Here is a 21,667-nt window from a genome sequence, read left to right as displayed (position 1 = left end):
TAATAACAGCTCCTGTGGACTGAGCACTTTCCTGAGCAAGACATGCAACTAAGTATGGACAAGTGGGGCATCCCTAATCCGAAATGCTCTAAAATCCAAAACTGTTTGAATGCTGACAAGACACTCAAAGGAAATACTCATGGGAGCATTTCGGATTTTGGATTTTCAGACTAAGAATGCTCAACGAGGTAAGTATGACACAAATATTCCAAAATCCGGAAAAAAAAAATCTGAAATCTGAAACACTTTGCATCCCAAGCATTTCAGATAAGGGATATTCAACCTGTATATGTATATTTTCTTGTTTATTCCTAACCACAACTCATTTATAGATGAGGAGAGTGTGATCTAGAGAGATTAAGTAACTTGTGTTAGGTTGCCCTTCTAGGAACAGATTTTAAACTCAGCTGTGTCTCACTCCAGAGTATATGCTCTTAAACACTACTCTAGCCTGTCTCCTCTGATGATGTTCTTGGAAGATGTATTTTCATCTGAAAGAGGACCTCCTGAATGCTGCTTCAGCTTAGGGAATTACTCTCTAAAGGTACAATTATGACAGTGGGAACAATTTGGAGGCAATTCTGGCTTCACTGGTGCCTTCAGCTCACTCTTTTTACATTGGAGCCAGGTCTGTGTGGTACGTATTCATTTCCTCATTCAGCGAATAACTATTCCGTTCCTGCTCTGCACCAGGCACTGTGCCAGGCATGAAGGATCAGGGAGTGGTTAGACCAGGAGTGAGAAAGAGAAGCCATGAAACATAATTTTCACCATATTTCCCATTTAATCTTCAGACTAACCCTATGAGCGAGTTCCTATCATTACACACATTGTGTATATAAGGAAACTGAGAAGGCGGTGTTAAGTCAAGGCTAATACCAACAGGAATTGAACCTAGACAATATGACACTAAAACTCAAGCCCGTAGCCATTTCTTCATCTCTCCAAATTGAACAATTAGCCCCTGATCATTTCCGGCTACAGCACCTTCTTTTCATCCAGTTTTTCAAAATTTTTGATGCACAATAAGCTAAGTGTGTGTGTGATTTTGTGGCCATTCTACGATAAACGCGCAGTTCTTGTTGCATTTGCCTAGAGATTTTTTAAACTTTGCTTTAATTGCCTGCAATGCTATTATGAACAGAACAAAAACTGCTAGCAGGGCTTCCGTACTGGGTTCCAAGGGAGTAGTAGGACTTCAAAATAAACATTGACAGGGATGGAAAATGTTGAGTTGCCTTGCTTGTAGCTTTTGGCTTATTTATTTTCATTTTATGGGAACAGGCCTGTCAACTCTAAATGCATCTGGCTCTAGCAGAGGAAAGGAAAGGAAAAGCAGGAAGTCCATTTTTGGCAACAATCCGGGCAGAATGAGCCCAGGGGAGACAGCATCATTTAACAAAACATCTGGAAAAAGTAAAGTTACTTTATTACAATATCTTTGCTTGATTTTGCATGCCGGATGATTTAGATATTTTACTGTCTAAGCACTTCCTCTGAATTTTTTATTCTTTTTTATTTCTATGAACGTTAATATTGTCTTAGTATAAATTTTTGTAATTGCTAATTTATACTTACTAAAAATAGCATTTCAGGCCCGGTGCAGTGGCTCACACCTGTAATCCCAGCACTTTTGGAGGCCGAGGCAGGTGGATCACTTGAAGTCAGGAGTTCTAGACTCGCCTGGACAACATGGTGAAACCCCGTCTCCACTAAAAATACAAAAATTAGTCAGGTGTGGTGGCTCACGCCTGTAATCACAGCTATAGGAGAGGCTGAGCAAGAGAATCGCTTGCCCAGGAGGCAGAGGTTGCAGTGAGCTAAGAGCATGCCACTGCACCCCAGCCTGGGCAACACAGCAGGATTCCATCTCAAAAATAAATAAACAAATAAATAAAAATAACATTTCACTGAAGATGTTCAGTGTTTGCCTCAAAGTAAAAATTAGAGGCACCTTGGAATACTCAAGTGGTTTCTTGGAACTGTTCTCTTCACCATTATAACTCCAGAAGACATATCTATTTCTAGTTACTTTTTATTATGAAAGTAATAAATTGTCATAGTTAAAAACTCAAAACAATACAGAGTATTATTAAAATTCCTTTCCACTCAATGTCCTGGTGCTATTCCCCAGAGGTAACCACTGTTAAGTTTGTGTTTTGTTCAAGAAAAAATAAGATCCCTTTAAAGATAATCCAAATGGGATACAGGCATACTTTGGAGATATTTCAGGTTTGGTTCCAGACCACTACAATAAAGTGAGTCACATTAAGTTTTTTGTTTCCCAGTACCTATAAAAGCTATGTCTACACTATATCATAGTTTATTAAGTGGGCAATAGCATTATGTCTAAAAACAATGCACATACCTTCAATAGAAAATACTTTATTGATACAAAATGCTAACAATCATCTGAGCCTTTAGCAAGTTGTAATCTTTTTGCTGGTGGAGGGTGTTGCTTCGATGTTGATGGCTGCTGATTCAGCAGGTGGGTGGTTGCTGAAGGCTGGGGTGTCTGGCAGTTTCTTACAAGACAATAGTGAAGTTTGCCACATCAACCAACTCTTCCTTTTACAAAAGATTTCTCTGTATCATGCGATGCTGTTTGATAGCACTTTACTCACCGTAGAACTTTCAAAGCTGGAGTCAGTCCTCTCAAACCCCATTGCTGCGTTATCAACTAAATGTATGAAATATTCTAAATCCTTTGTTGTCATTTCAACAATGTTCATGGGTTCTTCACCAAGAGTAGATTCCATCTCAAGAAACCACTTTATTTGTTCATCCGTTAAGAAGCAACTCCTCATTCATTCAAGTTTTATCATGAGATTTCGGCAATGCAGTCACATTTGCAGGCTACACTTCTTTGCTGTTACTCATATCTACAGTTACTCTCTCCACTGAGGTTTTAAACCCCTCCAAGTCATCCATGAAGTTTGGAATTAACGTCTCCCAAACTTCTCTTAATGTTGCTCTTTTGACCTCCTCCCGTGAATCATAAATGCTCTTAAGAGCATCTAGAATGGTGAATCTTCCTAGGAGGTTTTTATTTTCACCAGATCCATCAGAGGAATCACAATCTATGGCAGCTTTAGCCTTCTAACATTTATTTCTTAAATAAGACTTAAAAGTCCAAATTACTCTTTGTCCATAGGCTGCAAACTGGATACTGTGTTAGCAGACATAAAAAATCATGCTGTAAACAGGCATGCTGTCATGTAGGCTTTGTTGTTCCATTTATAGAACACTGGCAGAGTAGATTTAGCATGATTCTGAAGGGCCCTAGGATTTTCAGAATGGTCCATGAGCACTGGCTTCAATTTAAAGTCACCTGTTGCATTAGCCTCTAACAAGAGACAGCCTTTTCTTTGAAGCCAGGCATTGACTTCTCTTTAGCGATGAAAGTCCTAGATGACATCTTCTTCCAATAGAAGGCTGTTTCATTTACATTAAAAATCTGTTGTTTAATGTAGCCACCTTCATCAATGATCTTAGCTACATCTTGCAAATAACTTGCTGTAGCTTCTCCATCAGTACTGCTGATTGTATGTTATGGAGACGGCTTCTTTCCTTAAACCTCATGAACCAACCTCTGCTAGTTTCCAGCTTTTCTTCTGCAGCTTCCTCACTTCTCTCAACCTTCATAAAACTGAAGAGAATTCAGGGCTTTGCTCTCAATTAGGCTTTGGCTTAAAGTATATTGTGGCTGGTTTAATCTTCTATCCAAACCACTAAAGCCTTCTCCATATCAGCAATAAGGCTGTTTTGCTTTCCTATCATTCGTGTGTTCACTGGAGTAGCACTTTTAATTTCATTCAGGAACTTTTCCTCTGCATTCATAACTTAGCTAACTGTTTATCACAAGACACCTAGGTTTTGACCTATCTTGGCTTTTGACATGGCTTCGTCACTAAGCTTATTTATAACTTTTGATTTCAAGTGAGAAACGTGTGACTCTCCCTTTCACTCGAACACTTAGAGGCCACTGTAGGGTTATTAATTGGCCTTATGTCAATATCATTCTGTCTCATGGAATAATGAGGCCTGAGGAGAGGGACAGAGATGGGTGAACAGCTGGTGGGGTAGAGCAGTCAGGGCACACATATTTATCAATTAAGTTTACCATCTTATGTAAACTTAAGACAATTACAATAAAACATCAAAGATCACTCATCACAGATCACAACAGATATAATGGTTAAAAGTTTGAAATTTTGCAAGAATTACTAAAATGTGATACAGAGACACACAGTGAGTGCATGCTATTGGAAAAATTGCACCAACAAACTTGCTGGAGGCAGGGTTGCCCCAAACTTTAAATTTGTGAAAAATGCAGCATCTGCAAAGTGCAATGAAACAAAGCACAATGAAACAAGGTATGCCTGTATAACCAAACACACTTGTATAACCTTTATACTTGCCATAGCTTTTCACATAATTTTCTGTACATATAGCTTTCTTATTCTCTCTAATGCCTGTGTGGTGGTCCACTGCATGGACATACTGTCATTTATTTAATCGATTCTTCACTGATCCATTTGGGTTGCTTCTTGGTTTTGTTTTCATTTGTTATTTCCTATGAAAAACAATGCTAGAGTGAATACCCTTGTACATCTATTGTTTATTTGTGCAAATATACCACAACACAGATGAAGTACAGAGGCAAAGAACTTCCAGGCTTTTAATTTAAATTGATGTTGCTACACTCACTTTGTTTTGTTTCTTGTGGGGTTTTGTTTGATTTTATTTTTTATATTTTATAGAGATGGGTTCTCACAATGTTGCCCAGGCTGGTCTTGAACTTCTGGGCTCAAGCAGTCCTCCCACCCTGACCTCCCAAAATGCTGGAATTACAGGTGTGAACCAGCACACCCAGCCACCACACTCATTTTAAAACTAAGTAGCCACCATGTTGTTTTAAGGTTGCAAACTAACTCACAAGTAAAATCCAACAGGTATTCTGATGTGGTTTACATGCTGTGACTGTTTACTGGGATGTTGTTCAGGTTTATCTTTCAAAAATATTTAAAGTTTTCTACACTAATCTGCGGCTAATCTCTTGGGTGGTTTAGGTTCCTGTGAAGGAATTCGACAGACCTGGGAGGAATCTTCTTCCCCTCTCAACCCAACCACCTCCCTCAGCGCGATCATTAGAACTCCCAAATGTTATCATATCTCGTCGCTGAATGAAAATGCTGCCAAACGTCTATGTCGCAGGTATTCTCAGAAGCTGATCCAGCACACCGCCTGTCAGCTGCTAAGAACTTACCCTGCTGCCACCCGCATCGACTCCTCCAACCCGAACCCCCTCATGTTCTGGCTCCATGGGATACAGCTTGTGGCACTCAACTACCAGACCGATGGTAAGGGGCCTGCATGCTCACCTCTCTCCTTTGCATCTTACATTTCAGTAAGTGCAGTTTGACAACATTTTTTCAAAGGGGCAAGATTCCAGACTGGGGCACACTGTGTGTGAGACTGAAAATATGATGACAGAACAGAAGTGAATTTGATACTGAATTGTGCCTCTGATGTTTCAGATTAAGGTAATAGAAAAGAACCTCGAACGGGCCTGTAAGGTCTTCTGATCCTGCCCCTTTTTAATGCAATTTTCAAATACCAGGCTGCTCTTGACAGAGCCGTGCCCAATTTATGTTAAAGCTCTTTTGGAGCAGGGATTTCCTAACACCGCGTAGTTAGCCTGTCTCACTCTGCAGTTATTCTTGCAGTCAAAAAGGAGTGTTGCTCCAACCACTTTGCAAATTACAACCATTTTAGCTGCTTCTTATCCTTTTGGAATTGAGATGGAGAATAATGGTCAGTGCCCTCAGAGTAGCTAGCAAAAGGAACACAAGTATGTGAAGTACCTGAACAGAGTAAGTAGTGATCATGTTTCTCCACTAGACTCTGATATGAGCCTACATCTCCAGAGTAAAAGCTGTCATTTATTGCATGCTCACTGTGCATTAGGCAGTATGCTGAATTTTTGACCCCCTACTATCTTATCTTTACAACAGCCCTAAAGTTGGGTACCTTTATGATCCCCATTTCTCAGATGAGCAAACCAAGGCACAAATGGGTTAATTTGTTCAAGGTTACAGGATGACTTGTAATAAATTCAAGGAGTCTAGAAGTTTAAAGCATAAAGTATTTTGTTTCCACTTGGTTATGGGGGAGGAGAGGTGCTACAGAAGGTGGGGAAAGAGAAGACAAGTGTTTCCTAAAATCTCATTCATAAACCACAGTCTTTCTTTTGAACAGTCAAGCAGCAGGCAGCCATTATCACTCATCTCACGTGAACTGAATCCAGTCTCATCTAACCATGCTGAACCACAAACCACAGTATGGCCTTGTCCCCAGCTGAGGTCAAACCTCAGCTTTAGCTCTGGGACCAGCTAGCTACATGGCACTGGTGCCAACAATACCCGTTGGTGGATAATCCCAGGGACATATGATTAGAGGAGATACTAGTCACATTTCTGCCCATGTTGTATGTGCTGCTTTCAATTGAAGTTAAAAAAGACAATGCCAGTGAAGTACCATAATTAGCATAGTACCTGGCACATAGAAAGCATTCCTCAAAGGTTAACTATCATTGAGTGTGTTTGATAAGTTACAAAAACAGTATAATTTGGGCTCACAAATGAAAATAATCATGAAATACTCTCAAAGTTGTAAAAAATTTATTTTCTATTTCCGTCCATTCTTTCCTGAGTGGCTTGTGAGTTCACATCTCTAGCCCTGTCGATAGTCCTGTATCCACTGGTGCCATTGGCTATTATACCAGCATCTTTTAAGTAAACTGAAGTGACTATCAAAGGATTTTCTCAAGGAAATGGAAGTGCGTTTGGGGTTTTGGATGTGCCCTTTCTCCAGAAGTGCCAGGACTGGTACAGACACACTGACTCCACTGATGGCAAAAGGGAGCCACAGATGAAGGGGACACAGGGAGCTGCCACTCCGTGGGCCACCCTGCAGTCCAGAAGTACAGACTAAGGCTGCCTGTCCTCCACTCATCTCTAATGGCTTTGCCTCTCTTTCAAATAAAGTTGAGATTGGGAGTACATCTTTAAGCCATCCCACTCAAATGACAAGTTTCTCTGCACAATCTTCCAAACTGGGAAAAAGTGCTATCATATAACCTCTCTCCATTCAATGTGCTGATTAAACACCTCCCATGTGGACAAAGTACAAGCTACATGCAGTATCAGTGTGTACATCTGTAAAAATGGTCTTCATTTCTGCAAACTAGGGGTAGAGCCTGGTTTAATATTAATACTTTGCACACAGTAGATGCTCAGTAAATGCTTAGTCAAAAGAAAAACGTCTTTTTAAAAAAAAAATTATGCTTTTTTGAATAACAGACTTTCCCAAACCTCAAATATAGGGATAAATATGAGAATGGTGTCTATATAATGCAGAGTATTTTAAGGAGTAGAAGACGATCAGGGCAGTGGTATGCTCGATCTATCATGTGCGTTGATTCAGAGGTGTAGCAGGGTTACACAGATTTGTGCACACTCTTTCACTTCATTAGAATGAAGATTTTTAAAATGAAGATTTTAAAAATGAAGAGTTTATAGCCCCAGATGAAGTTCTGGGACCACGTCCAGGGGACAGCAAAAGGGTCCCACCTTTATTCCAAACTGTGCAGCTCTACATGGATCTCTTTTACATGTTAGGCCAGCAAATAAGATTTCAGTTAAGATACTGAGCATCAGGGGAAAGAGCTGATACATGCTGGGCTTAATACCTAGAGGATGGGTTGATAGGTGCAGCAAACCACCATGGCACATGTTTACCTATGTAACAAACGTGCACATCCTGCATAGGTACCCTGGAACTCAAAAAAATAATTGTTAAAAAGCTTCAAAGTTTTAATAGCTTTAGAGTTTTGGCTTTACAGCTTTAATGTTTTGGGAAATTATTAGGATAGACATGGTGGTGCTACTGAAGTCACTTGAGGTTGATGTCATGATGACAAAAAAAGTTACTGTTTATTGAGTACCTTGTATGTGCCAAATCTCATTTACTGTATCCACACCCCTGTAAGATGTACATCATATGGCTCAGTAGTTAAGATTGGGAACAACGGGTCAGGCAATCTGGGCTCAAATTATAGCATCCACCACTTACTAGTTACGTTCCTTGGGTGTTTTCACTTCCTTGTGCTTCAGTTTCCTCATCCATAAAAATGGAGATACTAAAAGGATCTGCTTCATAGGTTATTGGGAGGTGCACATAAAGTGTGCTTAGAATGGTATCTGGTCCTTAGAGTGCAGAGTGTGAGCTGTCATTGCTGCTGTTAGCACTATATGTCCATTTCACCTTTACCAACGCCATATGAGCTAGTTGGCTTCACACTCTTCGCCACTTTCACCATGTCTGTGTTCCTCTGTGACAGAGTGGCCTGAGAAGAGAATTTTCTCTCAGTGCAGGTGAGGCAGCACGGCCACAATGAACCAGTCACATCAGGACTGGCAGGGACCTGAGAAATGAGGTCCTCTGTACTATACTCATTTTACAGATAAGGAGCTGTCATATGTCTAAGACATCTTACATCAGAAATCCTGCACACAATACTGGCCAACCCCACAGATGTGGAAAAATTTTACAGACAAGACAAGTAAAGGCTAACTTCTCCTTGCTCCAAGGCACTTACTGCACTTTGCCTTGATCCATGTACAAAGTTCATTCTTGCACATGGAAGGAATCTATCCGAGGGAATATTCATCAGGTGTGTCTCATCAACTCAGTTGGGCAACTTCTATTCAGACTTGCACCATCAGATGAGCATTTCAGTGTGTAAGAGCCCAGAAAGAGTGCAGGAATCCAATCATTCATCAAAGAACTGTGCCAAACAAAATTTGGCAACAAAAACCTCAAAGCCTTTGTGAGGATTCCTGATGTTTATGATTGAGGAGATTGTGGACATGATGTGAATCAGATGTGATAGGGTTTTTTTTTTTTTTATGTTTACAACTTTTTTTAAAAGAAGTAGATGTAATTTATGGGTTGAAATTGAGATTTCAAAGAAAAGCATGTTTTTTTCTGCCTATTCTCCTTTCTTTTACAATTAAGATTTTATCTTACATTTGAAATAGCAAGAATTGTCCATACAGTTATCTGCATGGTTTAGAGATAAGCCATTATTCCTTTCCAAAATTTAGTATAAAATGAGGTACAGTTGCCCCTCCATATCCTTGGGTTCCACATCTGTGGATTCAACCAGCTGTGGGTTGAAAAATTCATTAAAAAAATGGATGGTGGCATGTGCACTGAACATACACAGCCTGTTTCCTTGTTATTTTTCCCTAAACAATACGGTATGGCAACCGTTTACATAGCATTATTAAGTAATCTAGAGATGATTTTAAGTATACAGAAAGGGAACATATATTCAGGGCCACTTTAATCTATGCTCCGGGGGAAAAAGAAAAAGTATACAGAAGGATGGTATAGGTTATAATGCAAATTCTACACCATTTATATCACGGACCTGAGCATCTGTGGATTTTGGTAACTTCTCATAGTCCTGGAACCAATCCCCCATGGTCAACTGTATTTTCACAAGATTTTTCAGACAGATGTAGCAAATTTTTATTTGCAAAGGGGTTTTCAAGGGGTGGAACCTGGTTTGGTGTGGTAACACTGGCCCATAGACTGTAAACCCCACAGGGACAGGAATTTTTCTCTTATTACCTGCTATATCTGACCCCTAACACAACCTGGCACATAGTAGGCATTTATCAATCTGTGGGATGAATGGGTGATTATCTCTTTCATGCTGGAGCTTAGGGACAGCGTCTCGCTTTGTCATGGGGCTGGAGTGCAGTGGCATAATCCTGGCTCACCACAACCACTGCCTCCCAAGTTCAAGCAATTCCCCTGCCTCAGCCTCCCAAGTAACTGGGACTACAGGCACACGCTACCACGCCTGGTTAATTTGTTGTATTTTAGTACAGACGGAGTTTCACCATGTTGGCCAGGATGGTCTCGATCTCCTGACCTCGTGATCTGCCACATTGGCCTCCTAAAGTGCTGGGACTTCAAGCATGAGCCACTGTGCCTGGCCCTTGAATTTTAAATTTATAAGATGATACTTAAACGACAAAGTAACAAGCTATGTTGGCTTTGTTGTTTGTTTTACAGATCTCCCTTTACATTTAAATGCTGCAATGTTTGAGGCAAATGGTGGTTGTGGTTATGTTTTGAAGCCTCCAGTTCTGTGGGACAAGAACTGTCCCATGTATCAGAAGTTTTCTCCACTGGAAAGAGATCTGGACAACATGGACCCTGCAGTCTATTCTTTAACCGTAAGCACGTCCCTATTGAAAGAACATAAGGTCAAGTTTAAGCCTTCCTGAAAATGAACTGGTTTTGAATTCAAGGCCTTGCAAAGCTGTCATGTCACAATTTTGGTCATACAGATTTAGTTCCCAGAATCACTTCTTTATCTCCCAGGAAGCAGTAGCTATGGCTAGGCAAGTTGTCGCCAGACACTGTGTTTGCCAGAGCCCAGCGGGTGGGATCATGAGGTCCCTGCTTCACCTGATGTACTGATGATGCTAACTCTGTCTTCCAGGGCCCACAGAATCATAATTATGAGTATATCCCATGAAAGTTGGTGAGCTGTTTATTAGGTCAGCTCATGTTAAGCTCCAAAAGCTCTGAGATCAGACGAATTTGCATCAATATATAAATACAATTAAATATATTTCCTCCTTGTAATTAAACCTTTACCATTCCTGTGCCTTTCCTTATTCGTTTTCACCTAATTAACTTATTGTCAAAAGTCCACAGACTCCTCTTAAAAATAGAGACCTGGCCAGGTCTGGTGGCCCACGCCTGTAATCCCAGCACCTTGGGAGGCCAAGGCAAGCAGATTGCTTTGAACTCAAGAGTTCAAGGCCAGCCTGAGCAACATGGCGAAACTCTGTTTCTACAAAAAATAACAAAAAAGGTAGTTGGGCATGGTGGCTATTTGGGAGTCTGAGGCTAGAGAATCACTTGAGTCCAGAAAGTGGAGATTGCAATGAGCCAAGATTGCACCACTACACTCCAGCCTGGCTGATAGAGCGAGACCCTCAACAACACAAAACAACAACAACAACAACAACAACAAACAGCAGAGACCTGGTCATCTCTTTCCACCTTTAGATCTTGTCTCCCTCCATAGGAAGAATGCCAAGCAGCCCTCCAAGTATGAACCCCCCCACACCCATTCACAGACTTTCCTACCACTCAAACTGCTTTTTCTCTTTCCCTAAGACAGTAGGGAAGTAGCCCCTTTCCTATTTGTTTATTTTAGCTAGAGGTGAGGGTAGTTTTATCTGTTTACAGAAAGCTGTGAATTAATTCCTAACATGTCTGCAACTTGCCCCAAAATGAAACTATTCAAGAAAAAGACTTTGAAGTTATAAAACATATTCCTATGGCATTTTGAACAGAATATTAGTAACAAATTTATGATTATCTTGCATAAAGTTGTCTTTCCCCTAGCCCTTTGTGAGAAATTTAACTACATCTTAATTGTTTGGTTTTTGAAGATACTTGAATGTTTTGATAGTTGAAAGGTTACAGTTAAGTAAATGATGTTGACCAAATAGGCTTTTTACATGATTCTAGTCATGCGATTACCTGGTCACAATCACTTACTTTTTAAACAGTTTTGTTAATCATTCACTTTGCCCATTCCAGTGTTCTTGGACTTCCTTTGCAGAGGGAAGCAGTGAGGTGTAGAGGTTGTCTTTGCTTTTCATCCTTGGTGACTTTGGTCCCTTGTGTCTCCCTCGCCATAGATTGTCTCTGGTCAGAATGTGTGCCCCGGTAACAGCACAGGAAGCCCATGCATTGAAGTCGACGTCCTGGGCATGCCTCTGGACAGCTGCCATTTCCGCACGAAGCCCATCCATCGAAACACCCTGAACCCCATGTGGAACGAGCAGTTTCTATTCCGCATTCATTTCGAAGATCTTGTATTTCTTCGTTTCGCAGTTGTGGAAAACAACAGTTCAGCGGTGACGGCGCAGAGAATCATTCCACTGAAAGCTTTAAAACGAGGTAGAATCAAATTGTCCAAATGTTAATAATTGTCCTAGCTAGGTGGTGGGTGCCAGAATTTCCTTATACTCTTCTATCTTGTGTTTGACACTTTCCTATTAAGAAGTTGAAATAAGCAAAAGGAAATACAAATTTGAGCACTTTTGAAGCATGTCTCAAAAGAAGTTTTTCTTTTTTTATTTATTTTGTTTTTTGGCAGAGGCTCGCTCTGTTGCCAGGCTGGAGTGCAGTGGCACAATCTCCGCTCACTGCAACCTCTGCCTTTTGGGTTCAAGCAATTCCCCTGCCTCAGCCTCCCAAGTAGCTGGGATCACAGGCACACGCCACCATGCCTGGCTAATTTCTTGTATTTTAGTAGAGCTGGGGTTTCACCACGTTGGCCAGGATGGTCTCAATCTCCTGACCATGTGATCCGCCTGCCTCAGTCTCCCAAAGAACTGGGATTACAGTCTTTTACATTTTTTAAAAGTCTGAGGTGAGGGCCGGGCGCGGTGGCTCAAGCCTGTAATCCCAGCACTTTGGGAGGCCGAGGTGGGTGGATCACGAGGTCAAGAGATCGAGACCATCCTGGTCAACATGGTGAAACCCTGTCTCTACTAAAAATACAAAAAATTAGCTGGGCATGGTGGCGCATGCTTGTAATCCCAGCTACTCAGAAGGCTGAGGCAGGAGAATTGCCTGAACCCAGGAGGCGGAGGTTGCGGTGAGCCGAGATCGCGCCATTGCACTCCAGCCTGGGTAACAAGAGCGAAACTCCGTCCCAAAAAAAAAAAAAAAAAGTCTGAGGTGACTGACAATATCCCTTGTAAAGTACAGTCTCACTCATGCCTGCTGAGATCAGAAGCAATGGTGGTTGCACTCTCATTTCCACGTTTTTCTTCCAAAATACTACCCACGGCACTGCTGGCAGTATGAAAACAGGGACTGAAATAAGGAGAGGAAACAGATGTGGGAGGGGCCTGGTGTGGTGGTGGCATAAGTGACCACGTGGTTGTCATCTGTGCCTGGCAGAAGTCCAGTATTGGAAACTGGGGCTGGGTTTCAGGTGCAGGAAGAGGGGAATGGAGGATTCTGGGCAAAGGCTAGAGCTGTTGGCTTGTGAACTGGCTTTGTGGTGGCACTCTGACAAATTTCAGCCTGTGCAGTGTTTTTAAACTTTGATGTACATAGGAATCTCCTGGGACTCTGGGTAATAACATGCAGATTGTGATTCAGTGGCCTCAGGTGGAGACTGACAGGTTCCTTTTTTAACACTCCCAGGTGCACTGGCTCTGATGGTCTCCTTTGAGCACCAATATTCAAAGTACACACTTCCTCTCCCAGCCACACTCGGAACTCCACAAACACATTACAATTTCCTAGTTTGTGTTCCTTTCCTTTTTTCTCTTCTCTGTGCAAATAGTCCGTGGTCATTTAATTAGTCTGCTCAGGCTGCCATTGTGGAATACCACAGACGAGATGACTTGAACAACGGAAATGGATTTCCTTACAGTTCTGAAGGCTAGAAGTCTCAGATCAGGGGGTTGGCAGATTTGGTTCCTTCTGGGGCCCCTTCTTGGCTTGCAGATGGTCACCTGCTCACCATGTCCTCACACAGTCATCCCTCTATGTTGTCTTCGTCCTAATCCCCTCGTCTCATAAGGATACCAGTCCCACTTGATTAAGGTCCAACCTAATGATCCCATCTTAACTTAATTACCTCTTTAAAGGCCCTCTCTTGAAATATAGCTCACATTCTGAGGTACTGAGGGTTAGGACTTCTACACAGGAGTGGGGAGAGTATGGGGTCAGGGGGAGACACATCAGCCCATACTGTTATTACAGAACGTGAGAAAGTACATAGAAACAAAAACAATTTTTAAAAAAATTATCCATTTTCCATCTCTCCAACACAGTCACTTTTGGTGTGTAAGTCTTGCAGGCTTTCTCTTCCCATGTATGTAACATATAAGCATACATATATATTTTTAACAAATGGGCATTCTACTAATCTTAGTGTTTTATAACTTATGGTTTTCACTTACTAACGTACATAGGGTAAGAGTGAGCAACCTTTCATGTTAATAACTATACATGTACATTACCACTTTTATCAGCTGTGTATTCCACTTCATGCTTAAGTCATACCATAATCTATAACCAATCTCCCATCATTATATTCTATTATCACTAAAGCTGCTCTGAGATGGAACATTTGTAAAACAGGGACTGTTAGTAATCAGGTTTTTCTACTACATCAGGTTTTGTCTGAGTGTAAGATTTTCTGTTTGAGTCTAAGTTGGAAACAGTACTCAGACAAGTTAAGTGCCACTGGGTAGCTAAGGGGGCAGCAGTCTCCTGGTGAAAAGGCGCCTGTTGGTTGCATGCCTGTTGCCATCCCTGCCCATTTTAAGGTTTTCTTTCTACCTGTCATTTACTGACCTCCGTGGATCATCTTCTAAGCAGTGCATGGTTAACGAGCCTTTCCCAATTCTGCATTACTGCAGGATATCGCCATCTTCAGCTGCGAAACCTTCACAATGAAGTCTTGGAAATCTCTAGTTTATTCATTAACAGCAGAAGGATGGAAGAAAATTCCTCTGGCGGTACCATGTCAGCCTCTTCGGTAATGTAGTTCTGTTTCACTCAGCATATTTATGGGATCGCTACTCTGAAGGTGGGCTTTTTTGTGGACCAGCAAAATGGCCAGTGTGAGTTATTAATCAGGTAGCTATGGAAATAACGACAATAATGGCTGACACATGGCACTTACTAAGCACTTTACATATATACTAACTCAGTCCTCTCATGTCCAGCAGTAGCTATTAGTATCATCTGCATTTTACAGATGAGGATGGTAGAGCTAAGTACATCTGAGGTCACACAGCTAGCAAGCAGCAGTCCAATATTTAAACCCAGCTTGTAGTAACAAAGCCCATATATTATAGTGTCTATCAGGGAAGTGAGCCAAATATTAAAAGTGAGGGAGAGGCTTATCAAGCAAAGCCTAGTAGGCAACATTTCCAACACTTCTAGAAACTTTAGGTTAAACCAAGAAAATATTTTGCTTCTTCAGCAGTCCAGGCAGAGTCTTGGGCAAATGTCACAGGCAGAGCAAGGCTGGGGTGAGCAATAGGCTCTACCGGCGATGCATAACTTGTACCTTGGTGCCTGGGAGATGCAGAATCTGCACCCTTGAGAATGGAAGAAGGACACTGTAGAAAGTGCCAGAGCTGCAGAACCTGCCTCTTTTTTCCAGAGTCAGGTTGTCACTCTGTTGTCCAGGTTGGAGTGCATTGATGCCAACCTGGCTCACTGCAGCCTCCACTTTCCTGGCTCAAACAATTCTCCCACCTCAGCCTCCCGAGTAGATGGGACCACAGGCATGTGCCACTATGCCCAGCTAATTTTTTTTTTTTTCTGTAGAGATGGGGTCTCACTATATTGCCCAGGTTGGTCTCAAACTCCTGGACTCAAGCGATTCTCCCACCTTGGCCTCCCAAGGTGGTAGGATCACAGGCATGAGCTACTGTGCCTGGCCAGAACCTGCATTTTTAACAAGTTCCCCATGGAAGCGTGGTGCCCACTAAAGTTTGAGGACACTTGGACCAGGACCCCTCACTAATGCAGGATGGTTTCTTTAGCTAAGAAACTGGGCTGAAGGCAGGGCGCGGTGGCTCAAGCCTGTAATCCCAGCACTTTGGGAGGCCGAGGCGGATGGATCACGAGGTCAAGAGATTGAGACCATCCTGGTCAACACAGTGAAACCCCGTCTCTACTAAAAATACAAAAAATTAGCTGGGCATGGTGGCACGTGCCTGTAATTCCAGCTACTCAGGAGGCTGAGGCAGGAGAATTGCCTGAACCCAGGAGGCGGAGGTTGCGGTGAGCCGAGATCGCCCCATTGCACTCCAGCCTGGGTAACAAGAGCGAAACTCCGTCCCAAAAAAAAAAAAAAGAAACTGGGCTGAGCACAGTGGCTCATGCCTGGGATCCCAACACGCTGGGAGGCCAAAGCAGAAGGATAGCTTGAAGTCCAGAGTTGAAGGTCAGCTTGGGCAAGACCCCATCTCTATAAAAAAATTTTTTTAATTGTCTGGGCAGAGTGGCAAGCACCTGTAGTCCCAGCTACTTTGGCGGCTGAGACATGAAAATTGCTTAAGCCCAGGAGTTTGAGGTTACAGTGAGGTATGATAACACCACTGCACTCCAGCATGTACAACAGAGTGAGACCCCATCTCTAAAAAGTTATTTTTAAAACAACTACTTTAATTGGCTAATTCCATGATGCTTCCTCTTTAAACAAAAATTTGAAAAGCTTGTCCATTGGTTACCCTCTTTACATGTTTAATAATGTGATTACTTTTGTGTCAATCTCAGACTCAACATAGTCTTTTTTTTTTTTTTTTGGAAACGGAGTTTCGCTCGTTACCCAGGCTGGAGTGCAATGGCGCAATCTCGGCTCACCGCAACCTCTGCCTCCTGAGTTCAGGCAATTCTCCTGCCTCAGCCTCCTCAGTAGCTGGGATTACAGGCACGTGCCACCATGCCCAGCTAATTTTTTGTATTTTTTAGTAGAGACGGGGTTTCACCATGTTGACCAGGATGGTCTTGATCTCTTAACCTCGTGATCCACCCGCCTCAGCCTCCCAAAGTGCTGGGATTACAGGCATGAGCCACCGCGCCCGGCCCCAACATAGTCTTAACAGTCTTTGGAAAGGTACCTTCTGCGCTCACAATGGCACTGGCCATGACGGCTTCCACCACCACCTCCTGCCTTCTTCTCTGCCCTTTTCTTGCCCTCACCACTGTCAGTTTTGTCTCCCCCTGTTCCTGCCCTTGTTTGCTTAGGCGGTGTTCCTTTTTCCCTTCACTCCACAGCAACTTTGACTGTATATTTGTATCACCTGGGGAGCTTTAAAAACTTCATGTGCACAAGCCACACCCCACACCAATTAAACCAGTCTCTGCAGATGGGCCCCAGGCATCAGTTTTTTTAAGGATCCTCTGGTGATAACATCATGTATCCAAGGTTTAGAACAGCACTTTGGCCAAAGTGGGGGGAGGTGTGGCTTCCACCTTGTGCAGAGGATTGATAAGCAAGGGCAGGGCCACGTGATACAAAGAGCCAGGAATCAGATGCTTTAAGAAAGGCCGAGCAGGGCCAAATGCCCAGTTCTGAGCTGGGTGACCTCAGTATGTTTTACAGCTGAAGATTCCACAGATGCCACGAATGCACTGTTTTTACTCACACTTCTGACACCAAAAAGGTAGTATCTTTTCCAACTCTCTGCCACCAGCTGGGTGTCCTCCATTTCAGTTCAATTCTAACACTGTTCATCTAGAGTTGGTGTCAGATCCCACACATTGAGGGCTTAGTCCCACAAGATGACTCCTACTTCAGATGCTGGTCACAAGTCCCAGGCTGTCACCAGGACTTCTGACCAAACAGCTATAAATTCAGGGGATCCCTCTAAATCCTCAGATTCAGTAATTCACTTGAATGACACAGAACTCCTAAGAGCGCTTTGCTTATTATCACCAGTCACCAGAACAGATGTGTCAGGTGTAGCCTCATGGAAGGATGCACAGAACAAGGTATGGGAGGAGGGCAGAGCTTCCATGTCCTCACCAGGCCACCCTCCCAGACCTTGATATGTTCACCAGTCTGGAAGCTCTTGGAACTCTATCATTTGGGGGTTTTATGGAAGTTTCATGACCTAGGCATGACTGGTTAAATCACTAGCCACTGGTGATTAGTTCAGTCTTCATCCCTTTCCCCTCCTTGAGGTCTGGCAATGGGGCTGAAGGTTCCACCCCTCTAGTTATGCCTTGGTCTTTCTCAGCCACCAGTCATCTCATTAACAACAAAGACACTCTTATGGCTCCACAGATAAAGGGTTTTAAGAGCTATGTACCAGGAACTGGGGACAAAGACCAAATATGTTTTTGTTATATCACACCTTGCCATCCTTGGGGTTTCTGGGCAGCCGTATATGGCTATGTGCTTGGTAAATATGCATTTGACCATGGACAGCATCACTCTCCATCGCTGAAGCCAATAACTGCAGATCATCTTGGCCTTTTTCCCCATTTAAGACTTGATCATTCTATTTCCTTAGTATCTTTCAAATCCATTCATATTGGTCTGTCCTTATTGCCTTAGCCCTGGTTCATTCTCACCTAGTTTGTGGTAGAGGCTTCCTAACTGGTCTCATTTCCTCTGGGTTTGCCCCTTGTCTCTGTCCTTTTCTAGGACAGAGAGATCTAAGTATGATCTGCCTCCCAAACAGATCTATCTAAGTATGATGGTGTCACTCCTCTGTTAAAAGCCCTCCATCAGTTCTCCATTGCTTTCAGGGTATAGTTTATACCAGAAGTAACAAATTCACATGCCAGGAGGGTGCCAAGAAGATGATGTGCATGCATGGACCTGGGCTGAGCAGAGACTCTTAGAAAGCAGAGAGCTCATGAGTCATTTAGAGGGGCAGCTGTCACTTAGCTCTCAGCTGCAGCTGCCTCTTGCCTTGTGATGTGGTCAGATCTTTTGGTTTTTTCAAGAGCATCAGGACATCTGGGGTTTTGTAAATGTTGGCAACTATTTAATATTTTTAATATCATACAAACTAAACCATACAATTAGAACGTGTGCATTTTACAGTATGACAATTATACTTCAGTAAAACTGATTAAATCAGATCATGTTGTGCAAGTATAAAAAAGCCAGCCTCTCCTCCCTACCCCAAATAAAAATGAAGTACATGCTAAACAATATACTTCGCCCTCAGGTCCTCATTTTGCCAGTTTCAGTCTAAGTTTTAGCCAGTAGGGCAAAGCGCTGAATGGCTGTGCTTTTGCCTGCATCTCCAGCCTTTCTCCCTCCAACAGGTTAGTCATAGAACTTGTTGAGGTTCCCAGAATGCCCTGCTGTTGGCTACTTCTAAGTCTTCATACATGTTACATCAATTTGGGGTTCTCTTGTCTCACTCTTCATCTACTAAATCACAGTGAGTCCTTCAAGATTTGGTTCAGATACCATTTTCAGAAAGTCCTCCCTGGTTTCTCCTGAACCTCTTCTAGGCCATCTCCTTTGGGTTCCCAAGGAACTCACCATGCTTCTTACAACTGCCTACTTTTCCCTCTAGCTGTTTCATTCAACTGGAAGCCCTTGAGGGCAGGGTTAGTGTCCCATTGGTCCCTTATTTTCTAGGGACAGGCATAATGTCTGATTCACTATAAGCTTTCCATAAATGATTTATTTTGAATGAATATATCTTAATACACAAAATGCTCAAAGAATTGAGTTACATATTTACTGAGCTCCTTCTAACAGATGTATTTTTGCAATATAATGATTTGAGGGCACCATTCATGGTGCACTCTCAAAGGGCAGAACATTTTATTATTACCATCCAAATTTCTATCCCAGTACCCTGAAGAGATGGAACTCAGTAGATATAGTGGAACATCAGTTAATAAGTAAGAACTAACATACATTTCAGATATCGGCCCCTAATTATGATGGAGACACTGTAGTTTAAATAAATTAATATTTTGGTGATGTGCTTATGAAATATCCTCACTAAATGATTGAGGAAATATCCTCACTAAATGATTGAAGAAGAGGTACCATTGCCTCTTTTACCACAGTAAGATGCACCTTTTGCATTTACGTGTTCCTATCCATAGGTCTAAGTACTAGCACTTCTGTATTAAATAGAGCCTAGAAATATCATGTGATTAAGGATGAATGAGCAGCCATGTGATCTTCTTGACAGATGTTTAATACAGAAGAAAGAAAATATCTGCAGACTCACAGAGTCACGGTGCATGGGGTCCCAGGGCCAGAGCCCTTTACCGTTTTCACTATTAATGGAGGCACCAAGGCAAAGCAGCTTCTGCAGCAGGTAAGTCCACTGAGCTGTGGTTGGAAGAATCCAAAATCTAAGATGTATGGATGTATGTGTGTGTATGAATGCCTGCATGTGTAAATATACACAGATGCACACAAATGCACAAAAGTCTATGTTGATGATACGTCTTTTGATTATTTGAATGCTATTCAACATTAGGATACATTCCAAGAATCATCTGATGGATCCTGGTACCACTAGACAAACTACCTTAACCTGTGGAGAATATTTTTCAACAATTTTTAAGATATAAAAAATACTAGACTCTAGAATGATAAAGATCAGAAGGCGTGGCCTTCCAACCATATACACACTTTCCCCCTAAGCCTAGACATGGGCCTAATCTTCCTTCTTAACACAGAGATTATTAATCAGAATTAGCATGTTAGGTGAATGGAATCTGCTTGTCATTCAAGGAGTTGAATCAAATTCTTAGAGCATCAGGATGGGCCACATGGCCCAAGACCATTTCTTGCCCCTCCAGCCTATGGCCTTCCTTTGCATGTTGAGCAGCCCCCTTGCTCCCCTCCCCTGGCACCTGACCTTGAAATCTGAGGTCCTCTCCTTTTGGTGGTAGAAAGATGGATGGAGACCCTGAAACCTGTTACCCCAAGCCCTGTAGCAGAACTGGCCTAAGCCTCCTCATGCTGCACCACCTCTGCCCTAGATCCTCCTCCAAAGGATCTTTGTGGCCTTCTGCAGGCAGGGTCCCCATCCATGGGGGGACTTCTAAGAGTGAGAGAGCCAGGGACACGCAGCAGCATCCAAAGAGGGAGGGCATCTCCTCCAAAGGGCAAGGCAGGGCCCATGCGTAATTCCTTTTTCTCACCAGACTAGAAGCACTACCCTTGCCTGGCACAGTGGCCTAATATCCTTGCAGACGATTTTATCCTTAACCCATTTCAGAATTCCTTCTCCCTGCGGCCAGGCGCGGTGGCTCCCACCTGTAATCCCAGCCCTTTGGGAGGCCGAGGCAGGCAGATCACCTGAGTTCAGGAGTTTGAGACCAGCCTGGCCAACACGGTGAAACCCCATCTCTACTAAAAATACAAAAATTAGCCGGGCGTGATGGTACACACCTATAATCCCAGCTACTCGGGAGGCTGAGGCAGGAGAATCATTTGACCCCCAGGAGGCAGAGGTTGTAGTGAGCCGACATCACACCACAGCACTCCAGCCTGGGTGATAGAGTAAGACTCTGTCTCAAAAAAAAAAAAATAAAGAATTCCTTCTCCTATAAAGGGGTGCACCAAAAGAAGAAATGACCAAGGGAATGGCCCTTGAACTCCCTCTGAAGTTAGGGTATATGATGAAATGTAGCTGGGGTCATAACTTTTGGAGGAATTAAAAAACCAACTGAACAACCACGAATAGTAAGTGTTAATAAATGGCTCTGTCCTTTGAAGGCACATCTCTATAGACAGGCCAGCATTCTGTCCAGAATTTTATAACCGACTTAAATAGAGAAAACGGCTCAGGTGTCACATTTCATAGATTATCAAACAGAAGCTATTGCCAAAAGTTTATTTGGGTTTGGTTTTGTTTTAATACATCAGTTCATGTACTTGAGTGTCCACTATCACAAAGCACTGCTGAAGTTTTATAAAGGAAAACTTTCCATGAGCCACCCACAGCAGCCCATTGCTTTACTGTCACCCATGCAAAGTAAAGCAGGACTCAGCAGGCCCTCTTGCGGAGGTGGCCCAGAAGCT

The 21,667-nt window shown here is 42.6% G+C and overlaps 2 protein-coding genes across 7 annotated transcripts in view; one reads left to right on the top strand and one right to left on the bottom strand.

Annotated features, from left to right (window-relative positions):
* NOC3L (NOC3 like DNA replication regulator) overlaps positions 1-21,667 on the bottom strand; it is an 84,273-nt gene that overhangs the window by 13,689 nt on the left and 48,917 nt on the right. Inside the window, exon 20 of one of the 3 annotated variants that reach the window (XM_032245673.1) lies at positions 4,104-4,576. The exons of 1 other annotated variant lie outside the window; for it this stretch is intronic. In XM_032245673.1, coding sequence (XP_032101564.1) covers positions 4,570-4,576 — 7 coding nt within the window. In that variant the 3' untranslated portion in view covers positions 4,104-4,569. Of the gene's footprint in view, positions 1-4,103; positions 4,577-12,032; positions 12,159-21,667 lie in introns of those variants that run through there. One more of the 3 variants, XM_032245672.1, reaches the window with a different exon arrangement.
* PLCE1 (phospholipase C epsilon 1) overlaps positions 1-21,667 on the top strand; it is a 334,637-nt gene that overhangs the window by 303,033 nt on the left and 9,937 nt on the right. For all 4 annotated transcript variants that reach the window (XM_032245666.1, XM_032245665.1, XM_032245667.1 and 1 more), the window contains 6 exons: positions 1,285-1,416; positions 5,073-5,363; positions 10,153-10,316; positions 11,802-12,063; positions 14,550-14,668; positions 19,821-19,949. In XM_032245666.1, coding sequence (XP_032101557.1) covers positions 1,285-1,416; positions 5,073-5,363; positions 10,153-10,316; positions 11,802-12,063; positions 14,550-14,668; positions 19,821-19,949 — 1,097 coding nt within the window. The remainder of the gene's footprint in view (positions 1-1,284; positions 1,417-5,072; positions 5,364-10,152; positions 10,317-11,801; positions 12,064-14,549; positions 14,669-19,820; positions 19,950-21,667) is intronic.

The sequence above is a fragment of the Sapajus apella genome, unplaced genomic scaffold (assembly GCF_009761245.1).
Source record: "Sapajus apella isolate SASKATOON/1434 unplaced genomic scaffold, GSC_monkey_1.0 scaffold58, whole genome shotgun sequence".
NCBI classification, from domain to species: Eukaryota; Metazoa; Chordata; class Mammalia; order Primates; family Cebidae; genus Sapajus; species Sapajus apella.
Note: the sequence above shows the minus strand (reverse complement) of the source record. Positions and strands in the feature narration are given on the sequence as shown.